General features: G+C 41.0%; 3 protein-coding genes across 3 annotated transcripts; all 3 read left to right on the forward strand.

Annotated features, from left to right (window-relative positions):
• The first annotated feature begins 42 nt into the window (after window positions 1–42).
• si:dkey-237j10.2 (uncharacterized protein LOC568721 homolog) lies at window positions 43–1,723 on the forward strand. The gene is made up of 2 exons (XM_042419311.1): window positions 43–434; window positions 651–1,723. The coding sequence occupies exons 1-2, from the start codon at window positions 278–280 to the stop codon at window positions 1,331–1,333; spliced, it is 840 nt and encodes a 279-aa protein (XP_042275245.1). The 5' UTR covers window positions 43–277; the 3' UTR covers window positions 1,334–1,723.
• A 5,394-nt stretch (window positions 1,724–7,117) lies between these two features.
• Window positions 7,118–14,727, forward strand: LOC121902287 (sodium/hydrogen exchanger 2-like). Its single transcript, XM_042419550.1, has 13 exons — window positions 7,118–7,581; window positions 8,135–8,357; window positions 9,188–9,428; window positions 9,510–9,760; window positions 9,861–10,078; window positions 11,354–11,550; window positions 11,655–11,744; window positions 11,979–12,049; window positions 12,242–12,376; window positions 12,523–12,619; window positions 12,713–12,841; window positions 13,360–13,423; window positions 14,396–14,727. Exons 1-13 carry the CDS (start codon window positions 7,335–7,337, stop codon window positions 14,617–14,619), a joined length of 2,187 nt encoding a protein of 728 aa, XP_042275484.1. The 5' UTR covers window positions 7,118–7,334; the 3' UTR covers window positions 14,620–14,727.
• Window positions 14,728–14,979: 252 nt separating this feature from the next.
• LOC121902092 (transmembrane protein 182-like) lies at window positions 14,980–20,234 on the forward strand. Its single transcript, XM_042419292.1, has 5 exons — window positions 14,980–15,482; window positions 16,844–16,967; window positions 17,305–17,403; window positions 18,971–19,108; window positions 19,444–20,234. Exons 1-5 carry the CDS (start codon window positions 15,309–15,311, stop codon window positions 19,662–19,664), a joined length of 756 nt encoding a protein of 251 aa, XP_042275226.1. The 5' UTR covers window positions 14,980–15,308; the 3' UTR covers window positions 19,665–20,234.
• Window positions 20,235–20,811: the final 577 nt, after the last annotated feature.

Below are 20,811 nucleotides of genomic sequence, written 5' to 3' on the forward strand. Positions count from 1 at the left end.
TTGGCACTTAAGTAAAGTATTTGAGTACTTCTGCCTCTCAGCCTCTCTCAGCTTCTCTTTTCTCCCTCAACTGTGATTTTCAGTTATAGATTAATAAAGGAAGTGCGTGGTGAGGGTGGAGGGGCCAGTTGTCAGTTGCAGAAGTGAAACAAGCCAGCAGATCTCCACAGTTGCACACGCAGTCACACTGTGTTCTACTAGTGCTCAAGAAGACTAACAATAAGAAGCAAAGTGGGCTAAAAGTACACAGAAAAGAAGACAAGAGTCATCCTGTGCCATGTTGGCTGAAGGTTTTCTCAGAGTGCTGCGTTACAGGGAGGAAAGAAAATTTGCGTCTAAGCAGCACAAAACACAGGCACACGCTAACCGTACGGATCCGTTGAACTGTGATCTCTCAAACTCTACAGACCTACAGACAGATCCAGCAGAAGCAGGTAAACGGTCTTATTATAACTGCTTTGTACTGATGTAGTACACCTATTAACTGAGGTGTGAAGTCTTTTAGGACTTACTTAAACTCAACATGGCTAGTTCCTCTAACTAAAATGATTTTCTTCTCTGTCATATAATCTTACACTGAGCAGCCATATAGCACGAATGTCAAACTGAACTAAAAACATCTCAATAACCAGTTTATGATCTGTACTCAGGTCCAAACCAGGAACAACTAGACTCCAACCATGCCAGTGGGCTGAGAGTGCTGCCTCAAGGTCCTATGGGTCTCTTAATCCCTGGCTGTTCACCCATCCTCGCCCTGGACCATGACCTAACAGTCTGCTTAGACAGTTGTAGCCTCTTGGAGCAGTATCCAGACATACAGGTGGCTGACTCAGGCGTCATCCCACACAACCCACTGAGAGCCACCATCACTCAGCGCGAGTTGTACACTCAATCTCCATCAGCCTCTGAGGTTTGCACAGCCCAGCAGGATCTGCAAAATGAGCCTCTCTCATCGATACCAGACCAGGGTTATCTGGTTATGGGGGCCAGTGTGAACATCAGCCTGGATCTGCCCGGCTCAGGGTTGGAGCCTATGTCTAATTCGGTGCTGAACGGGCTGCTGGACAAACAGCTGGAGGAGGTGTACCTGCAGCACCTGACTGACAACTTGGCTCGGTGCAACTCCCACCTGGGGAACAGCCTCCTGCATGGCCTGGTGCCGCCCCCGCAGCCCAGCAGCCAGGCAGAGGGGCCAGAATCACTGGAGGCCAGTCTGGTGGAAAGCGGCAGGAAGATCAGCTACCTGAGCACCCACAACTTAGCTCCCTGCTCATCCACCTTCAGCTCCCCTGTGCTGCGGATTTCAGAGGCTGACAGTACCCATCTCCAGTGAAGCATGAGGGCAAACACCCAGAAAGAGTATTAAATATGGAAACTGAGAAGTGTAAACAACTGTATTTGCTGTTATTTTTGTTTACCTGTATCTACACAATGTCTTTGTTTACTTGCTAGATGAAATGATGCCTCAACTTTACCTGCTCTCATATGACACCTGCTGTTAGATTTAAGTACTACATCACCCTGAATTTACCAGTTATTCATTAGAATTCATGTTACTGACATCATAAGTGGGTGTGTGAAAGGTATTTAACATATTCATGCAAACTGTGATCTAGTGTGAGTTTATCCTGTACAGTGAAGAAGCCTTATAAATAGAAATGTAACCTAGTGTTGATTAATCCTTCTGGTCTAAATGAAGTAAAATAAAATAATTATTAAATCATTGCTGTTTTAGATTCTAATCAATGAATAAGTAGTTATTTTCAACCCTCCTGTTTATCCTATGGGTAACAAATGACCCATTCATGTGATTAAACACATGCAACCAGCCTAAAAGTTGATCACTTTTCCTGAATTATATTTTTACAAAATTGGTACACCATCAGGGTACAAAGATTGTCTTCAGGTTCTTCTATAAGAAGTATAAATAAATGATTTTTAGCAACTATAAATCATTGTAAACAAGCACACACACACACTCTCTTGTGCATGTGCAGTATCGCCCTCACCAGACACCTGACAGAGTTCCACACCCTATTTGAAATGAAGTAAAATAATTTCTTTTGGGGAAAAAATTGTTTGCTTTAAAGGCAATGTACGTCTATACCAGTATGTCTGTGTGAAAAGTAATCAGCAATAAGGATGGATTACCAACTGAGCATGTAGGGATAGTGAGCAACTGCCACAGGGCTGCAGACCACCAGGGGCCCCGAAAGCACCAGGTCTGCTCAAAGTCCAGATGCTTTTTGGTCACTTGAAAATTAGTTTGAGAAGCAGCACCAGTAAAGTACAATATCTAGATCCTACACTATACTTTTGTGGCCCTGTCTTGTAGAGGGGCCCCGTCAAAATCTGGTTTTGACAGGGTAGTATTACCCAGCACAGGAGCACTGGATATATCAGCATATCAGTACAAATATAATCATGCTGTTGACTTGGAGGCAGAGTTATGCCCTGTGGCCCCCATACAGGTTAATCCTGCCATGTTGTTCACGGGCCAACTGGGGCTGCAGACAGGGGAGGCAGAAGAGACGCCAAAATCTTTCCCCCAAAGAAGGACTGAAATACATCTGCAAAGGCTAGACTTGAAGACTTGCGTACTGGTGCATATACTCAGTAGGGAAATACACAGACATGGCTAAGAGTACAAGAAAGTTACAACCACTACTACTATTAATAATAATAATAATAATAATGATCAATTACTGCAAAAAACCCCAAACAGTTATTGTGTGTTTTGCAGTAAAAATGATTGATGTACACTGAATTATTTATTCAGAACAAGGATGATGGAGTCTGTTTTAAAGGGTAAGGCTGGCAATTTTCCATATTTTTCTTATTGTTAACAAATCTCATGTGCAGAGTCAAACCAACAATGAATCAATCCTACTTACAAGTATTGTGTGTATCCAAAGCCTGATACATCGTATTCTTCTGTGCCGTAGACCTCCGTTGTTGTCCAAAAGTATTAAAAACACCTCAGTGAGCCACATCGTTACACTGGGTGACATGTTCCTTGTCCCTGAAGAGAGTGGTTTCGTTGATTTGTTTAGAAACGGCTCCAAAGACTAATAACAGCAATCACATTTTAACTCTCCAGAAAGTATTTCCATGGCAGGAAGAGGCCACCGCGCATGCATGAGGATGCGGGTCTGTTCACACCGCTCTGACTGCTAGCTTGTTGTGCTATATATCACAAAGTCTTCACTTTGTTTTAAACTTCTTTGAGAAATTTACAATGTCTGGATCAGAGTCTGATCAATACAATGTGCATGAAAAATGGCGATAGTTTACTGTAAAGAGAGCTGTGTCCTTGCGCATGCTCTGTGGCCTCTGTTTCCTGACGTGGAAATACTTTCCAGAGAGTGAAAACTTGATGCTGTTATTAGTCTTTGGAGCCTTTACTAAATAAACCAAAGTAACCACACTCTTCAGGGACAAGGAACATGTCACCCAATGCAGTGGTGTGGTTCATTGATGCGTTTTTAATAGGTTTTGGACAACAATGGAGGTCTATGGTGCAGAGTAATATGATATATCAGGCTTTGGATACACACATAATACTTGTAAGTAGGATCAGTTCATTGTTGGTTTGGCTCTGCACATGAGATTTGTTGACAATAAGAAAAATATAGTAAATCACAAGGCTTATCCTTTAAAGGCACCTTCAGGTCCCAGTGATGTCCAGCTGGACTGACCAATAGCCTGAAGAGTTACGATGCATCTACCAGCTTAAGGTTGATTTGTAACCGGTGAAGCACAGATCCTCACAGCTGGTGTCTTAAAGCACCACAGAGGAGGTAATGGTAATCCACTAACATGAACTAAGACATTCAGCCTTTAGGAAATCTGAGCTGATTCACTGGTCTCTGCAAAAAGATGAAAAATAGATTCTTTGAGGCTTTCCTGTAATGTGCAGATTTGAGTAGCAGTGTCTTATTAGACTTTGTTTCATACAGCCTCCAGGTCATTTGTGTTTTTTAATTTCCTAATGAACTCCTCAATAATAGTCGTAGGATGAAAAACTTTCTTAAAATGGTTTAGTAGAAACATGATTGCAAAACAACTCTCATGCATTTAAATGTAGATGTAATAACATGATAATATTCAATGTAGAGTAAAAAAAGAACAAAAAAACAGTTACATCACTTTGATAACACTATACCTGTATTTATATGAAAGGGGCGACACACCCCCACAGGTGTTTTCACTCATGTTGCCTGATTAGACCTCGGGACTGTGCAAGCAGGTAGAGACTCTGCTTGACTGACATCTCCCTGACTGCTACTTGACTTTATCATTCTTATTAAAGGCCTTGTCCTGCCTACTCTGAGCTGTTTTCAGTTATTGTGGCTTATAAGACCTTTGCTCAGGTGAAAGTTGAGGTCATCAGAGTCCATAGAAAAGTGAGAATGGAAAAGGTGCAACATTTAACAGGAGAGTGGAGTATATATCAAGCAGACTGTACAGACCCACACAGTCCTGCAAAAAGGACTAATTAGGCAACATAAATGAAAATACCTGTGTTGGAGTGCCATGAATGTCTAGTGGCAAGAACAAAGTTCAAATAAAGCAGAAAAAGAGTTACAGGTTGAAGAAGTATTTTAAATGCAATTTTAAAGCAAAATAATGAAATAAAATTCAAATAAAGTATTTTATACAACCTAACAACACTCAAAACAATCGAATAGTAAAACTATAAGAACACCAGTAAGTTCACCTCTTCTGTCAAAGAAAAAAACCCAACAAAAACATAAAACAAACAAACATAAAAAAGAGACACTAAAGAGACTCAATATCAAATGAGATTCAAGTTAACTAAGAGCTGCCCTAGTGTCTCAAACTGTAAATACTGCTCAACAGAGAGGGTCTAATGGAGGACACATCAGACTGCCACACAGCTGTTTGGCCACTTCATGTTAGCTTTGCAGAGGAAATTAGAAGAGAGATCATTAAAGTGTAAACATCCCTGTCCTCTTCATTATTTAGAAGTGTGGTAATGCCCTATTATCAATAAGAAAAGAAACGTATGTCTATACATGCACTTGGATTGTATTAACAGCACCATGGCATATTAGTTGCACAGTGAGCAGATGGAAACAGAGTGTGGAAGAGAGGAAGTTTTGCTTGGCATCTTGCTGGATCCGTACTGGACTGAGGGTCTGAGGACAGAGCGTGTCGTATGCTGAACACATTTTAAAGCCCCTTGTTACAAATTGTGATTTTGGGCTACATAAATAAAACTGACTAGACTTCATTCAAGACCATAGCCTTACACATAACACGATGCTTAAGATTAACTCAGTCCAAAAGCTTTTACAGCAGTAGACTTTTTTTCACGGCAGACCTTTTGACTGGTCATAGAGGGAAAAGCACAGGTGTTAGTAATGACATTAACGATGGCTCTGTTTCCTAAGATCATCCAGCAGCCAGCCAACTGGCACACTTTGAACTGTCCCATCTAAACTGAATGCAGTTATTAATCACACCTGTGACTTTTTATGACATGTCAAAATGTCTGCCATGAAAAAAAGAAAGCAAATGTTGTTTTTGTGCACTCCTGAATGAGGCATACTTAATAAAAGGTTTATTAAATGTTTCAGATGCTCTGAAACTCTTTTGCAGTCATGCAGGATAAACACCAGCTGAATAGATTTTTTGCAACTTGGCATCCCCCAAATGCCTCATATTAATTTCTATTACACATTTATAATGCATTAATAAATGAATAATTGAATTATAATTAGTTGAATTATTTATTGAACAAAGCCATTACTTACAGCTTTGAAAGTAAAAACGTATTAACAGCAACATCACTTTCTCACTCTGTGGAAGAAACAAAACCATGTAACTGTATTTGTTCATTATTAAGCTCTAGTTTTATTATTCAGTATTTTATTTCTATGCCTTTTAAACTCTCCAATTAATAGTTCAGATGAAATCCAGGTGTTTTGTGAATTGTGGTGCTCCAGCAAACTGGATCCTTTTCAACATGTCTGGTTATTGTTTCATTGAAAATTCATCATAAAAACATATTTCAGAAAAGGACAAACCACAGATTCAATCTGTTCTCTTGGACCAGAGAAGCACATGCAACAACTTTCCAAAATCCACAACAGATTTGAAAACTGCAGAAAAATAAATATTTTCACATACCATCTGTCTGATGTATCTATCTGTTTGAAATCATAAAGTCACACCAACACGCACATGTGAGATATTTTAGAGCCAATTTTTTGTGGTCAAAGACCCGAACAAGTAAGCTCTCACTTTATTTTGGGTAATTACATGCTGTACGACCTTCTTCTGGTACCAGTCCTCATATTGGCCATGACACTGATTAGACTGTAAGCAGATGAAATGAGAACAATGTAGAAAGATGATAAACCCCTGAATTTAATAATAAGATGCTGGAGGGGAAGAGACTCTGTCTTGGCTGCAAATTAAAATCCTCTTGTGGCCACAAGAGAAGATATTTCTTTATTTGTGGAAAAATGGTGAATGACAGGCTCCAGAGTAAATACATGTTCTAGATCATTTTTAATCATTAAGTATCATAAAATAATTACACAGTGGCCTGTTAGTTAATTGAAATACATATTATTACATAGTAGTATCTATTTGCAAGTAGCCGGATATCTGTGTAAAATCAAATAAGCAACAGCAGCACACAAATTTCAAGAAATGAAGTTCTGTCATCACAGCAGGACGGTGAATGAAAAGAAAACATTTCATTATTTATTTCAAACTAGAGCTGCAACGATTTGTTGATTAATCGATTAGTCAATTGAGAGTAAATTAATCAGCAACTATTTTGATAATCGATCAATTGTTTAGGTTGATTTGATGGTTCCGGGTTCTTTAATGTGAGAATTTGCTGGTCTTCTTACATGATGATAAATTGAATTTGTTCAGGTTTAGAGCTGTTTATTGGACAAAACAAGACATTAAATGATGCCACCTTGCGCTCTAGGATAATGTGGTGGACATTTTTCACCGTTTTCTGATGTTTTATAGATCAAACAATTAATCGATTAATTGAGAAAATAATCAACAGATTAATCGATCATGAAAATAATCATTAGTTCAAACTATCTGGACAGATGGAAACCTTACCGTCAAATGCTAAATTCCACTACTAATCTTGCTAGCTCAGGGATTCCTGTGCACATTAGGGGCTGCATGAGTTGCTGTCAGGTTGTTTTGTGTGCGCGCGTGTGTGTGTGTCTGTGTATAAGTGTGTGCGTGTGCCTCTCGCCCTCCCCCTATCTCCATAACACCCTGTCCTATTCTCTCTCTGTCTCTCTCTCCTGTTGTCCCAGCATGGCTGCAGGATGGCTGCTCTGTGGACTCCCTCTCTGTTGCTCTCTGCCTGCCTGTTGGGATGTTTGGGCCTGACCCCCCCCGCTGGGCTCCCTCAGCCCCACAACCTGCCCCCCTCGCTGGGCTTCAACAGCAGCGATGGCAGCCTGTCTGTGGATTTGCCTATGGCTCTGAGGGTTTTCAGTGTGGACTACCACCATGTGCAGGCTCCCTTTGAGATCGTGCTGTGGATCATGCTGGCCTCGCTGGCTAAGCTGGGTGAGCCTCAGCTGCTCGTACAGGAAAAGCAAACTTTTGATTAGAGGTGGTTAGATGTTAGTGGTTGCAATAGAACAAATAAACTGGAATTGTTTGACTCAGGGTTAAAATGTATGGGATGTATTCAGGATTGGAAATAATGAATAAATGAATAAAAGTTAGCTTATCAACTAGTGTATCAGTAACATAATCCAAGTTATTAACTAGTGTTTATGATTTTTTTCACATATACAACCCTGTATGAAAACAAGCCTGTATTTTTTTTTACTTTTAAAAGTATTCTCATTCATAAATGTGTAATTTGAACATGTGATAAGGAAAATGTATTAAAATCCTCCTAATATTTAGAATAAATAAACCCACAAAAGCATCTCATTACTACCCAACTGTGTGTGTTCATATATGATGTGTATGAGATGATGGTGCACCTCCACTTTTGTGCATTTAGTCAAAGTGATTGAGTAAAGTGTCTTGCAGCTCAAAAAAAAACTGTTGACAACAATTAGCACAATGTCCTCTTTTCTGTTCTTCTCTCTGTGTCTCTCACCACCAGGTTTCCACTGGTCCGGTCGTGTCCCAGCAGTCGTCCCAGAGAGCTGTCTTCTCATCATGGTGGGCCTCCTGGTGGGAGGGGTGATCTATGGCGTCCGCCACTCTGCTCCCCCGACTCTCAGCGCTGATGCTTTCTTCCTTTTTCTTCTCCCACCCATCGTCCTGGACGCAGGATACTTCCTGCCAGGGAAGTTGTTCTTTGAAAACCTGGGTACCATCCTCTGGTTGGTGCACTATCATGATTTGATTTGAATGTTTTTCTATGTGTGTGTATGAGCTTGTGTTTGTGAGTGGGCCCAACAGCTGAATATACTAAATGTTTTATTTTTTCCTTTGTAAGACAAAGTATCACAGTTTTAACTCATTTTTGTAGACAAATCTTAATTTTAAAGTCCCCCTCCACTCAAAAATGTGTTTTTCCTTCAGTTGGATGTTTGAACTTCACTGTACAGAATGATGTATGTGCAGAGTTTGACACTCGAAGGCCTTTGCTCACCAAAAATCAGAGTTTAAGATGTGTACCTATGAGCATGATTTGTGACATCACAACTAGTTTGGAGCTATTTGGCCAGTATACAACTAACACAAGTATGTCGAAAAATTTGGAGCCTCCTCTCAGCACAAATACTGAAATGGACTTTACAGTGAAGTGGGAGATGTCTTGTGTCCAACTTTTGAAATTAACAATATTTGCATATTCATAGATCTGGATTTTTAATGAGGGAAAAGATGTAATGTAATGTCTTTAACCATGTGCGGAGTGGATCTTTAAATTCAAGTCACGATCATAAAGTTTTTGACAACTCAACTCAAGGTCTATTTACTTTTTCCAGAGCTTTTGACCACATCTCACAGTCTGCTGATGAAGGAGATATAGTTGAAAGCTTCCAAAAAACATAGTTGGTGGACCTTGAGCTAACATTTTATTGTCAAACTACTTTCATGGTTTTACTTTAAAGCTAAAGGGCTATATTGGTTAAATCTTACCTATCTTCAGTGATTTGCACAGCAGTATCATTCCCGTTTGCTGTAAAGCTGCTGATTCTCTCTCCAGGTATGCAGTGCTGGGAACCTTGTGGAATGTGCTGGGCATCGGCCTGTCTCTGTACGGTGTGTGTCTGCTGGCCCAGAGCTCTCTGGGAGACGTCTCTCTGCTCCACTGCCTGCTGTTCGGCTCTCTGATCGCTGCTGTCGACCCTGTGGCCGTGCTCTCCGTCTTCCAGGAGATGCATGTGAACGAGCAGCTGCATATCTTGGTGTTTGGGGAGTCGCTGCTCAACGACGCTGTCACTGTGGTGAGGGGAGAGGTTGACCTGTGTTCTTATAATGAAATACAATATTTAATAGTGTATGTAAAACACTTTTCTTCCTTTCAGGTGCTATATAAGTTGTTTGAATCATTCCTCCGCCTGCCGTCAGTGTCGGGACTGGATGTGTTGCTGGGTGGGTGCAGGGTGCTGGTGGTGGGACTCGGTGGCCTGTTTGTTGGCCTCTTCTTTGGCCTGGTGGCAGCTCTCACCTCACGATTCACCTCTAGAGCACAGGTCATCGCCCCGCTCTTTGTCTTCCTCTATTCATACTTGTCCTACCTGACCTCAGAAATGCTTCACCTCTCTGGTATCATGGCGTGAGTACTGCTGAACATCAACACAAAGACCTCCATTCTATATGTTTTCCTCAGTAAAATCTGATTACGATTGTTGCCCCCCCCCCCCCCCTTTCTGCAGCATTGTGACCTGTGCTGTGACCATGAAGCAGTATGTGGAGGCTAATGTGTCCGAGCGCAGCAACACCAGCATCCAGTACTTCCTGAAGATGTGGAGCAGTGTGAGTGAAACCTTAATCTTCATCTTCCTGGGTGTGTCCACCATACAGGATGTCCATATGTGGAGCTGGCCCTTTGTCTGCTCTACACTGCTGCTCTGCCTCGTCTGGAGGGCCACAGGTACTGTAGCTTTAAAGATCTTTCCTGCATTTTAAACAAGCTCACTTCACACAACAGTGCACCACCACTAATGCAGTTTAAGTACAAAACTTTTCATTGAATCCCACTTTAAAGGATAAGATAGTTTAAAGGATAGGTTTTGTTTTTTTTCCAAGTCTGTCTTCCTATAATACTGACATGCCAATATATTGGTGGAAATTGGTCTTGGTTGCTATAACAATTTCTACTCTCCATACTGGCCTTGAAGATATTTTCTCAGAACATGACCACACTGTAAAAAATGGTAAAATCTAAACAGTCTGTTTAGTACAAAATTCCCTGTTTTTGTTTCTGCAGAAAGAAGTTTCTCATTGCGCTGTGGCGGAGGGATACATTCTGGTAGTAGCGTGTAAGTTTCTTGGTGTTACCTGCCTTTTGGTACTCAAGACATGTTCAGAGTAAGCTTGAGGTGAATTTGCTAGCTGAGATATTTTTGCAGTCTGTCTTTTGAGGCTTTTTGTGTGTGAGTGACATCTCAGAGCCGATCTCCAGCTGTTCTAGTTGTCCTCCACGACTTTGACTTGCTCCTGCCTCCGTTTCTAATAAGACATGGAATGTGGTTCGCATCTGAGTTTATCTGGTGTGGTCTGAAAGAAACAAGCAATGGGAAAACTATGTTCCAGAGATTTCCTTTAAGAGATCCTAAGATGACTGAGTGGTGGCTAACACAGTCAGAATGGAAATAAATACAGCGTTTGCAAGACTCAGTAGAAGAGGGGCTGTGAAAAAATGTCTCAAGATCATGGTTGCACCATCACCATCAATGGTTAATACATAGTATGTGGTTCACTCTGTAAAATGTGAGTAAAAAGCTGGTTCCGGGGACAAAACTATACGTGACCACTAAATTGTGTCCTTCCGCCGCAGCTTGGCAAGGAATGTTCTGGAAACAAAAAGAGTGAATTTCATACAAAACAGACTGTAACTTTGGAATCTATCGACTGAATTTAGTGAATTCAGACTACTGAAGCTTCATTTTAACTTTAGCTGAACTTTGGTGCATATTTGCTCAGAATGAGGGCTGTGGGTTTTGTCCCTCATCTCTTACAGAATAGTCGTGTTTCAGTGAAATAGCTTCAGGGCCAGTATGGAGAGAGTAGGAACAGTTACGGTGACCAAGATCTATTTCCACACAGTATTGGCACATCAATATTGTATATAGATAGACTTGAAAAAACACAAACCTATCCTTTAATGCCAAATTAAAGGTCTCATCACTTTTTCACTTCTCTCAAGGTGTTCTGTTGCTGACTGCTGTGGTGAACAAGCTGCGGAGGAATGTCGTGACCTTTCGGGACCAGTTCATCATTGCCTACGGTGGCCTGAGAGGGGCAATCTGTTTCTCCTTGGTCTTCCTGATTGATGACTTCCCCAAGAAAAGACTCTTCATCACGACAACCATTGTAGTCATCCTCTTCACTGTCTTTGTGCAGGTAGAAGAATAGTTTTTCTTGTTTGTGTTGCATTTGTTTGGTTTAATGGAGTACTTATTTTGGTCATACTGTTTGTGTTGAGTTTGGTTTTGTTTGCTTTCCAGGGGATGACCATAAAGCCTTTAGTAGAGCTGCTGGATGTGAAGAGGAAGAAGAGAGCTCTGCCGACTGTCAGTGAGGAGATCCACAGCAGGGTGAGAAATGACCAGTGTGTGTAATTAGTCAACTTTTCCATTGGGTGATGGGAATGAAGACACCAAAATACTTCATGTGTCTTCTGTATCATTCATTCCAGTGAAACATACCTCTAGTAATAAAGAATATTGTGTAACTTTTTTAATGCAACTCTTTAATTATTCATATTAATTAATACATTATCGCAATATAACAAGATTTAAGTGACAACTGATTATGTTGTCTCTTCTTAGCTTATAGATCACCTTCTGGCAGGGATTGAGGATGTGGTTGGCTACTGGGGACAGCACTACTGGAAAGACAAGTTTGTTTTACTTGTTTTGCTTAAATGTGCCTCAACTTCCCTCGTTGAACATGATTCTAAAAACATAGGCCCTGAGCTCACCAGTAGATGGCAGCAAATACCACATGTAAAAGTTCTTGATCATGTCTACATCATAATGTGAGCTGGTGCCTGCAGTGAATCTCATGTGCATGTATGTTTGTTTTCTGTGAGGTTTGAGCAGTTCAACAAGAAGTACCTTCGGCGTTTCCTGATCCGTGAGGATCATCAGGCTCGCTCCAGCATTCTCAGAGTTTACCAGGAGCTGGAGAGAAGGGACCAGAGGGGAGATGAGGAGGCGCCACCACTGTGAGAAATCATTTTTCTATGCAATCTATGCATCTTTGTGTGTTTGGTTAGTGTTTGGTACATGTAGAATATGTCATCATCATGACTAAATAACTTTAAGCTGGTTTTTGGCTAAATGAATGTGAATATTCACCCCTCACTTTTAGAGTAGACCCCCGCTCCCACAGCCGTCCTCTTCTGCCAGAGGAGATGGACAGCATCAGGCGTATCCTCTCCAGAAACCTTCATAACTTCAACAACAAGGTAAATTCAGGGCTTTTTTTCTTAATGTAAAGCTTGTAATGTACTGTATGTAATATTCATCTGCCCCTTTTTATGCCCATATTGTCACTCCAGCAGACGCCGGCGTACAGCAGACACACTCTATACCAGGACGCCACCATGGAGAGACCCAGGAGGCCCCTTCACAGACACCAGAGCCTGGGAGAGAGATACACATATAATACAATCACACACTGGCGACAGGTACTGCACCTGTAAGCACACAGATATGCATTTACAGACATTCACTTTAACACCTTTTTTCAGATTATTATTTTTCTTGAAGCTAGTGTTTTCAACAAATGAGGTAAGATGATTCCATTTGAAGTTGAAAGGAAAATTTAAACCTGAAATTCACCAGGCAGTACTTGTAGTACAGTTAAAACTTATTAAATAAGCAAATATCATTTATAATATATTTTAGTTTAGAAGACACCTAAACATCAGTACTCCACCATCAGTATTACTATTTTTGAATAAAGCAAAGCAAATTTTCATTCTCGCCTAATGTCAGCTGAGATTTGCTCCAGTTCCCCCACGACCATCTAGAGGTTAAGCGGTAAAGAAAATGGATTGATGGATAAAAATTTTCATTAATCACTTACCTGAGCAATTACTTGAAATCATGTAAAAACTAAATATTAAGATTCAGTACTGTAGGACTCTTAAATAACTTGTTAAAAGCATGTTTTACATTTTACTGTATATCTCCATTGTCACAGGGTGAGGATGGGGAGTTCCATGGATCACACAGAGTGAGAACAGGACTCAGCAGGTCTCACACAGGTAAAGTGAAGTACAATTCAATACACAGTACATAAAAATTACATATGTTGTTTTTACTAATATTATGTTTCAAGAAATAACCACTTTTTTATGCACAATTTAAGTTTTGTCTCTCTTTCCTTTCCTTTAATTCTCATCAGAGCCCTCATCAGAATATAGGGAGGCATTATGTAGGACATGGCTCCTAACACTATTAGTAGTGGAGTAATGCAGTAAATTAATAATTTGAGTTAGTGAAGACTACAATTGTACTGGACCAGAGGATACCAGACTTTAACAGGAGGCAGAAAAGGCTATTTGTAATATTCAATAACCACACAAGACAAAGAACAATGAACTGGTACCTTGTATTCATGGGGTGGGGTGGGCGGGGGGCAGGGGGGGCAGATCACCCGTATGCAGGCGCCAACGGCGTCAACAGTGTTTTTGTAATTACTCATAATTCCAGAAGGGGGAGACAAAAGTCCTGCACTGCAGCTTTAAACCAAATAAAATAAATGGCCATAGGTTCAATGTAATTCCACAAAGCTACCTCAGTTTCATTCCTTTTGTCACTCCTTCTTTGGTTTTGAACCACTTTCTTTCCAACTACTTTTCTGTCTGACTGGGTGACCTAATAAAGGTAATTTGGAATCTCAACTCTCAATATTTGAATTCAACATAAGGAAGGTAACAATATTAAAACAATAACTGTTTCCATATTTCTTCCAAACCCTTATCCCTTTACAACTCAATTCAACTTTACAATAGTTGACTATTCACTGTATGAGCAATAACAAAATAACTGTAACCAAGGCACAATAATACACCATATCAATAATATGAATACTCAGTCCGTTCACTTAAACCAGTGATGGTCATGACTCAGTCCTTCCACAGGCACAGGGAATGTGTTTGAAGAAGTGTCTTTGTGACCTGGGTTACAATTACTTGCCTCATCAGGTTGCCCCTCTCTTGACCTTTGACCTTGAAAACTCTTTGTGGCTCCTGAGCTCACTGTAGCCTCTCCTGTCTTGGTAGTGTGCTCTATAAGCCCAAGGCCCGTCCTCCAAGACTCTGCAGCTCAGAGTGGGTCGGTGGACCCAAAAGCCTCGACTGCCGGAGGAGACCAGGTCTGCACACAACACCAGACACCTTTGGGAAGAGCCCAGAAGAAACAGCTCAGCTTTGTTTTGGAGAATGAGAAGCAACAATGAAGAACAAAGACAAAAAGAGACAATATCTAAAGCAGCTAATTCTGTGTGTTCAGTCGACTCAAAAATGATAAGTACCTCATTCTATTGGCCAATGAGTTGTGGGGTGCAAGACTGAGTTGATACAAGGTTTTTCTTCAAAATAAAAATCATTAAATTAATAAAAATAATCCACATTCTGGTTTTATCATAGTGTGTTTGAGTAGAGTGTTTGCAAGACACAATAATGCTTTCCTTTTTTCAACTCCTGAACAGCTCTTCAGACACATGGTGGAGGTTTGGGGGTCATTTGCGTCTCCAGTCTAATTTATTTTCAAAGTGGCACTCCAAGAGTAACACCTAGCTTAGAAATACCTTGCAGTCATAAATGCTTATACTCCACATTATAAACAGACACACAAACCAATCCTCCTTGCTTTTATAAATGCGCAGCACACCCACGGTAATTTGACAAGGACAGGCTTACTGCTTCCTAAAATAACTCCTGTCCCCCCGCCTAACCTCCTCAGTTACTGTAGCTTCTTTTCCCCACAGCTCCCAGCATGCCAGGGAGTGGCTGGGAGTGTCAGACTGTTTTCTTTTGGACTGGGGTCGTGCAGTGGGCTATAGAGTGGACACCAGCAAGGACTCACTGATCTGAAGTTTGAAGGCTAAAGAGAATAGAACAGTGAAGGAGGTTTCAGGCTGGAGTTATGAAGGTGGGAGCTGCAGCTTTGGCTGGGGGTATATTTGGGGCATTAGGGACCCTGTGTTTCTTCCTGGCCTTTGGGACAGACTACTGGCTGGTGGCCAGTGACAACTGCGGACCATATACATGGTCGACACAAACAACACCAACAGGGGAGAAAGATGCCAATGGGACTGAGGTAGGAAAGATACGCATGTACACATGACTGTTTATCTTCATAGAGAAGCCCATAAGTGTGTGCACATATAAACTTATACTAATACATCAATAGAAAACTTTATTACCCGCAGCTAGAATTGATAGATGAGAGATATACAACCATATAATAGTAGTCAGAGAAGTGTTTATTTTGATCACTGAAACATCACACGATCACCACAAAAAAAACAGTGTGAATCCTGATCAAATGCTCCATAAACAGTGGTGTTAACGCTATTCCACTATAGGATATAGGAGATTTAAAGATGTACTGAAGTGATTTTGTATTGCAACTCCATAAGGATGGGGAACTTTATGGGGAAAAGAAAGACAGATTTTAAAAAAGAATGAACACAAGCAGTGCAGTAGAGGCCAAGAAATCTTGACTTTTAGTCTGAGTTTTGTGACTTTTGGTAAGGATCAAGCTCCAGAAACACTGGATTCTACACTTCCTATAATGCAGCTAATACCATCATTTCATGAGACTCTCTGTCTAGTAAATGCAAATATCTTTCACAGTTTCACAGTCCCCAGTTTGTAATGCAAGTGTTCAATTAACAATACTAGGACTAAGCTTTGTGAGTTGTGTGTTAGCATGTTAACATTTGCTAATTAGCACTAAACACAAAATTACAGCTGAGGCTGATAGGAATGTCATTAGTTTAAGCCAAATTATTGGACAAATTAAAATTTTGACCTGATGATGGCATCATATGAAAAGTTGAGGGATCATCAAAATTCATCCTCTGGGGACCAAGTTTCATTGCAATCCATCCAATAGTTGTTGAGATGTTTCAATCTGGACAGTCAACTAACAGACCGACAGAATGAGCAGTTCTCCCCATAAAGAGTCAACTGATCTTTAAATGTAAAATCGACGGACTGCCCCTTTAATCTTCCAGTTTATTCTTCCATGCCACATTTGTGAGAAAGTTCACTTGATGCAAAGTAAGGGATATATTTATGAAAGCTAATCCCCCAGTGAACCCCTCCCTAACATCACAGCACAACAGAGTCTTTCATTTCCAATAAAAGATGATGATTAAAGTTGCTGTGTGTTATTCTGCACCATCAATCATATTTTTGACAAGCAAGTGGAGGGTATCATTCATGCGTGTTTCATAAGTTCCCCTTGAAAACCTCACAGACCAGCAGGCCATAATCAGAACCACGTTTGATGCTGTGGCACCACTGAAGTACAGAGCGGCTAACACAGCCATGTGTTGACAGAGCTGACAGAAATTAAGGTTCAGCCATCTTAATAGTCGTAGTAGTAGTATAGTTAGGTGTCTATCTCGTTATTTGTCTGCTGATTTTTGTCTGTCTCTTATTCGTCTTTAGATCCAGTTTGTGAAGGCAGTCACTGTTGCTCCTTCATCTCTCAGTCTCCACCATGAGGGCTTTTTCTGGCGTTGCGTGTTCCAGGTGGACCCCACAGCACACGCAGTCCTGGCTACTCTCTTCAGTATGTGGGCCTATGCCAGATTTTTTCTTAAGACAACAACATTTTTTCGTTGAGGCTTGTCCAGTGTGGTTGTATGTCTTGTGCTCAGCAGTGTGGTCAGCGTGACGTGCTACCAAGGGCAGGAAAGATAAATGCCTATAATTTGGATATTTGACAGAAAATATATAGGAGGAGAGCAAGAATGAATTTCAATTTATGATTTGACATTTTTCAGTCTTGTGGTGTTTCTTATGTTTTTCCTATATACAAACAGTCTTTTTAAAACCACATTATGGGGTTGACACTCTCTTTGAGCCATAGGACACATTTTAAACTTTCCTTTTTCTTTTTCCTGTAGCAAACCAGCCAGAATCCAAGGTGTGTATCCATGGTTACCTCTTTCCTCTGCCAGTGGCACTTGGACAAGTGCCTCATCCAAGTTATGATGCTACAGCAGGTAATACTCTCAGTCACATATATACAGGCAGGTGACAAACTAAAGGAAAAACCTGTAGGTTAGTGAGGGAACATAATCAATGCAGATGCTTCCATACAGGGCGTGAGGGTTCACTTGATGATTTGATATGAAAATGATGGAAATCATATGCTGTGGCCTTCAAAGGCACCAGATCTCAACCCAACTGGACACCTATGGGAAATTTTGGAGCGTGTGTTTAAACACAGAGTTCCACAGACTTGGAGAATATATGCCAAAGAGCATTGAAGCTGCTCTGGAGGCTGGTGGTGGCTTAACTCCTTACACTTCATGTTGATTTTTTCTTTAATTTGTCACCCATCTGTATCTGCATACACACACACATTTGGCCATTTACAGTGAGTGAAACATTAAAATAAGCTTAAATTTCCAAGTATGTAAGTAACCAACAGTGGGAAGCTGAAGGGTCATGGCATCAACTGAATGAGCCTAAAAATTACTGGGAGAAGGAATAAATTAAGTACAAAGATGGTGTTTGTATTTCTTCTTCATTATGCAAACCAGAGAAAATCGAGAATTTTAGAAATAGTGAGGTCTTGGGTTAAAGTCCCCTAATGTAAAATTTAAATTGAGTCTAAAAATACTGGACTCTATCTATAAAACACCCACCAGTAAGTCGTTTGGAATAGTTAGTACATTTTGGGAAATACACTTATTCATGTTCTTGCTGATTTTGATACCACTCTCATGTGTATGCTAAATATGATGCAGTAGCCAGCAGCTAGTTAGCTTAGCTTAGCACAAGGACTGGAAACAGCTGGTCTGGGTCTGTCCAAAGTTGCGGGGCAATTTTTATGACCCCTGTAAAACCACAAATTGTTGTTTTCATACTTCACTTTTTGCATGGATTAAACAAACATTAGCATGTTCAAGAGATTTAGAGGTGCTGATAGGCGGAATTTGCTAACTTGTTGACAGCTTATTGCACAAAGACTAGAAACAGAGGGAAACGATTAGCCTGGAGCTATCCCTAGATCACAAGTTAAGCCTACCAGCACCTCTAAAGCGCACAAATTAACACATTATATCTTGTTTTTTAATTTGTAAGAAGTCACTGCTTCTGGAGAAATAGTTGCATACATAACCCCCAGCAAAACAACTAATTGTTGTTTTTACACTTTTGTTTTCATACAGATAAAACAAGCAAGACATAATGTGTTAATTCGTGAACTTTAGAGGTGCTGGGCAGATTTTTTTTTACCTTTGGACAGAGCCAGGCTAGCTGTTTCCCCTGTTTCCAGTCTTTGTGCTAAGCTAAGCTAACCAGCTGTAGTGTCATATTTAACGGACAGACATGACAGCAGATAGAAAGTAGATAAGCATATGTCCCAAAATGTTGAATTATTCTTTTAATTGTGGAGCATCACTCCCCCCGATTGCTAACGTCTCCAGATTCCCAGAGAAAATACTGAGGACATAATCTCAGTGTCCTCAATGATAGCTACGGCCTTGATGTAAACACACACTCTCTATAAACACAGACTGGTCAACTTTTTTGATGGTGGTGGCCTGGTTGTGCTTCTTGCAGTGTTTCGGGGTTTCTGGACTGTGCTGATAATCCTCGGGCTGGTCTTGGCTCTGACTGGAGGTTTCCTCTTGGTCTGTGGTGTCCCGTTCATCAGCCACAAACTGTACAAGCTGGGAGGGGCCTTCCTCATCGCTGCTGGTAAAATATAGACTATATGCATGTGTGGTGTTCACAGTCATAATGTCTGCAGTGTGAAATATGTTGCTAGGGGAATAGGTGAAAGTACACAAACACATGTTGCAGTCACTGTTGCTGCTGTCAGCTGTTCATACCTGTCACATGACAAACACATACCCACCACACAGAGCAGCAGATGTCACTCTGCAGCACTGTCGCTATAACAACAGCAGGTGTAAACATTGCTACCGTGGTAACAGTGGAAATGAATAGAAGCTGCATTCCTCTGGAACAACTTGCAGCAATGATAGGCTCTATCTCTCTCGCTGTCTGACTCTCCTTATATCACTCCACAGCCTGCTTGTTCCTGGCCGTGCTGCTGCTCTATGTGCTGTGGATGGAGCTGGTGGATGTGAGGCGCTACATCCTCCAGGAGAGAGGGGAGGCATGTCCAAGTGCACACGTTTCAGTGCTCTACGGTCTGTCATTCATGGTGGCGGCAGCTGGCGTGCCTCTGGAGCTTGTTTCTGGGTTGGTCTTCATGCTGGTGGGCCGAGCGCTGCAAGCAAGCAAGTGAGCTGGCCATCTGGCCTGTAGGAGAAGAGAGGACTGACCTTTTTATGTCCCGCAATGGGACTCAGCAGGACACTTCTGGGATGTACATAAATACTGGTTGGAAAGATACGACCAACATTATAGCACCACCTTTTGGATATTAAGTAGCATGCAGTCACAGACACTAGTTTGGTGTATCAGTTCCACTTATTTGTTTTGAATGATTTCTATTTAAAAATCACTATTGCTAGGGAATAATAATACCACAATATATCAATTTATGGGATTAACATGGTGTAATATGGATATGCTATTAGCAGTAAGGAGCAATATTTGATGTGCCAAGTTTTTTTTTACACAAGACTGTGTTAATACACTCAGTTGCATTCTACTGTCATTCTACCAATTGCCATTTTTATTAATGCTGCAAACGATGGGTCCACAGCACAGAAAGTGAGAAATGCATGGGTGAACCAGCTGTGTCCCCTGTCCTGACTTTGGCACACGATCAAAGAAGGTTAGCTGGAGCGGAGTGAGATGGGAGGGAGGAGTGGCTGTGTGGCTGGATGGACTGGGGACAGAAGTGGTAGGTTTTGATAGTAAGGGGGGGGGGGGGGGTGTAGGAGGGACAGAGAGAATTGATGCGTGTAGGGGGGCACATGGGGGCTTTGAGAAATGAACAGCTGTTTGTGGGTTTGGTTGGTATAGCCTACAGCAGGCCAGCCACCTGCCTCCTTCACCCCAATCACATTTCACTCCCTCATTCAATCTCCTATGCTTTATTTTTTTCTGTAACACATTGTCACATTTATCTTTTCCATCTTACATGTTTACAGAAGCTTTAGTGTTAGACTAAGGCCAAACCATTTCAATTCAAGTGTAAAACTGTTTAGTTATGTACCTAATGTGTCATTATGGTGTCATACCAACAAGGCCTCATACAGATAATTCACGCCTGCCACTATTATAGATAATCTATTGACAACCTCCTCTCTTATTTTTTCAAAAGAGAAGTCATAGATAAAATATTAACATGCACGCACACACAAAATGACTCACACTGTTATGGACGTTCTGTCTTTGGCTCAGTGTTATCCAAAAGGGAAACACAGATTTGTGATTGTATCATATCTGCTACAATATTAGATCATACTCCTTTTTCATTGGTC

The sequence above is a fragment of the Thunnus maccoyii genome, chromosome 8 (genome assembly GCF_910596095.1).
Source record: "Thunnus maccoyii chromosome 8, fThuMac1.1, whole genome shotgun sequence".
Lineage (NCBI taxonomy): Eukaryota > Metazoa > Chordata > Actinopteri > Scombriformes > Scombridae > Thunnus > Thunnus maccoyii.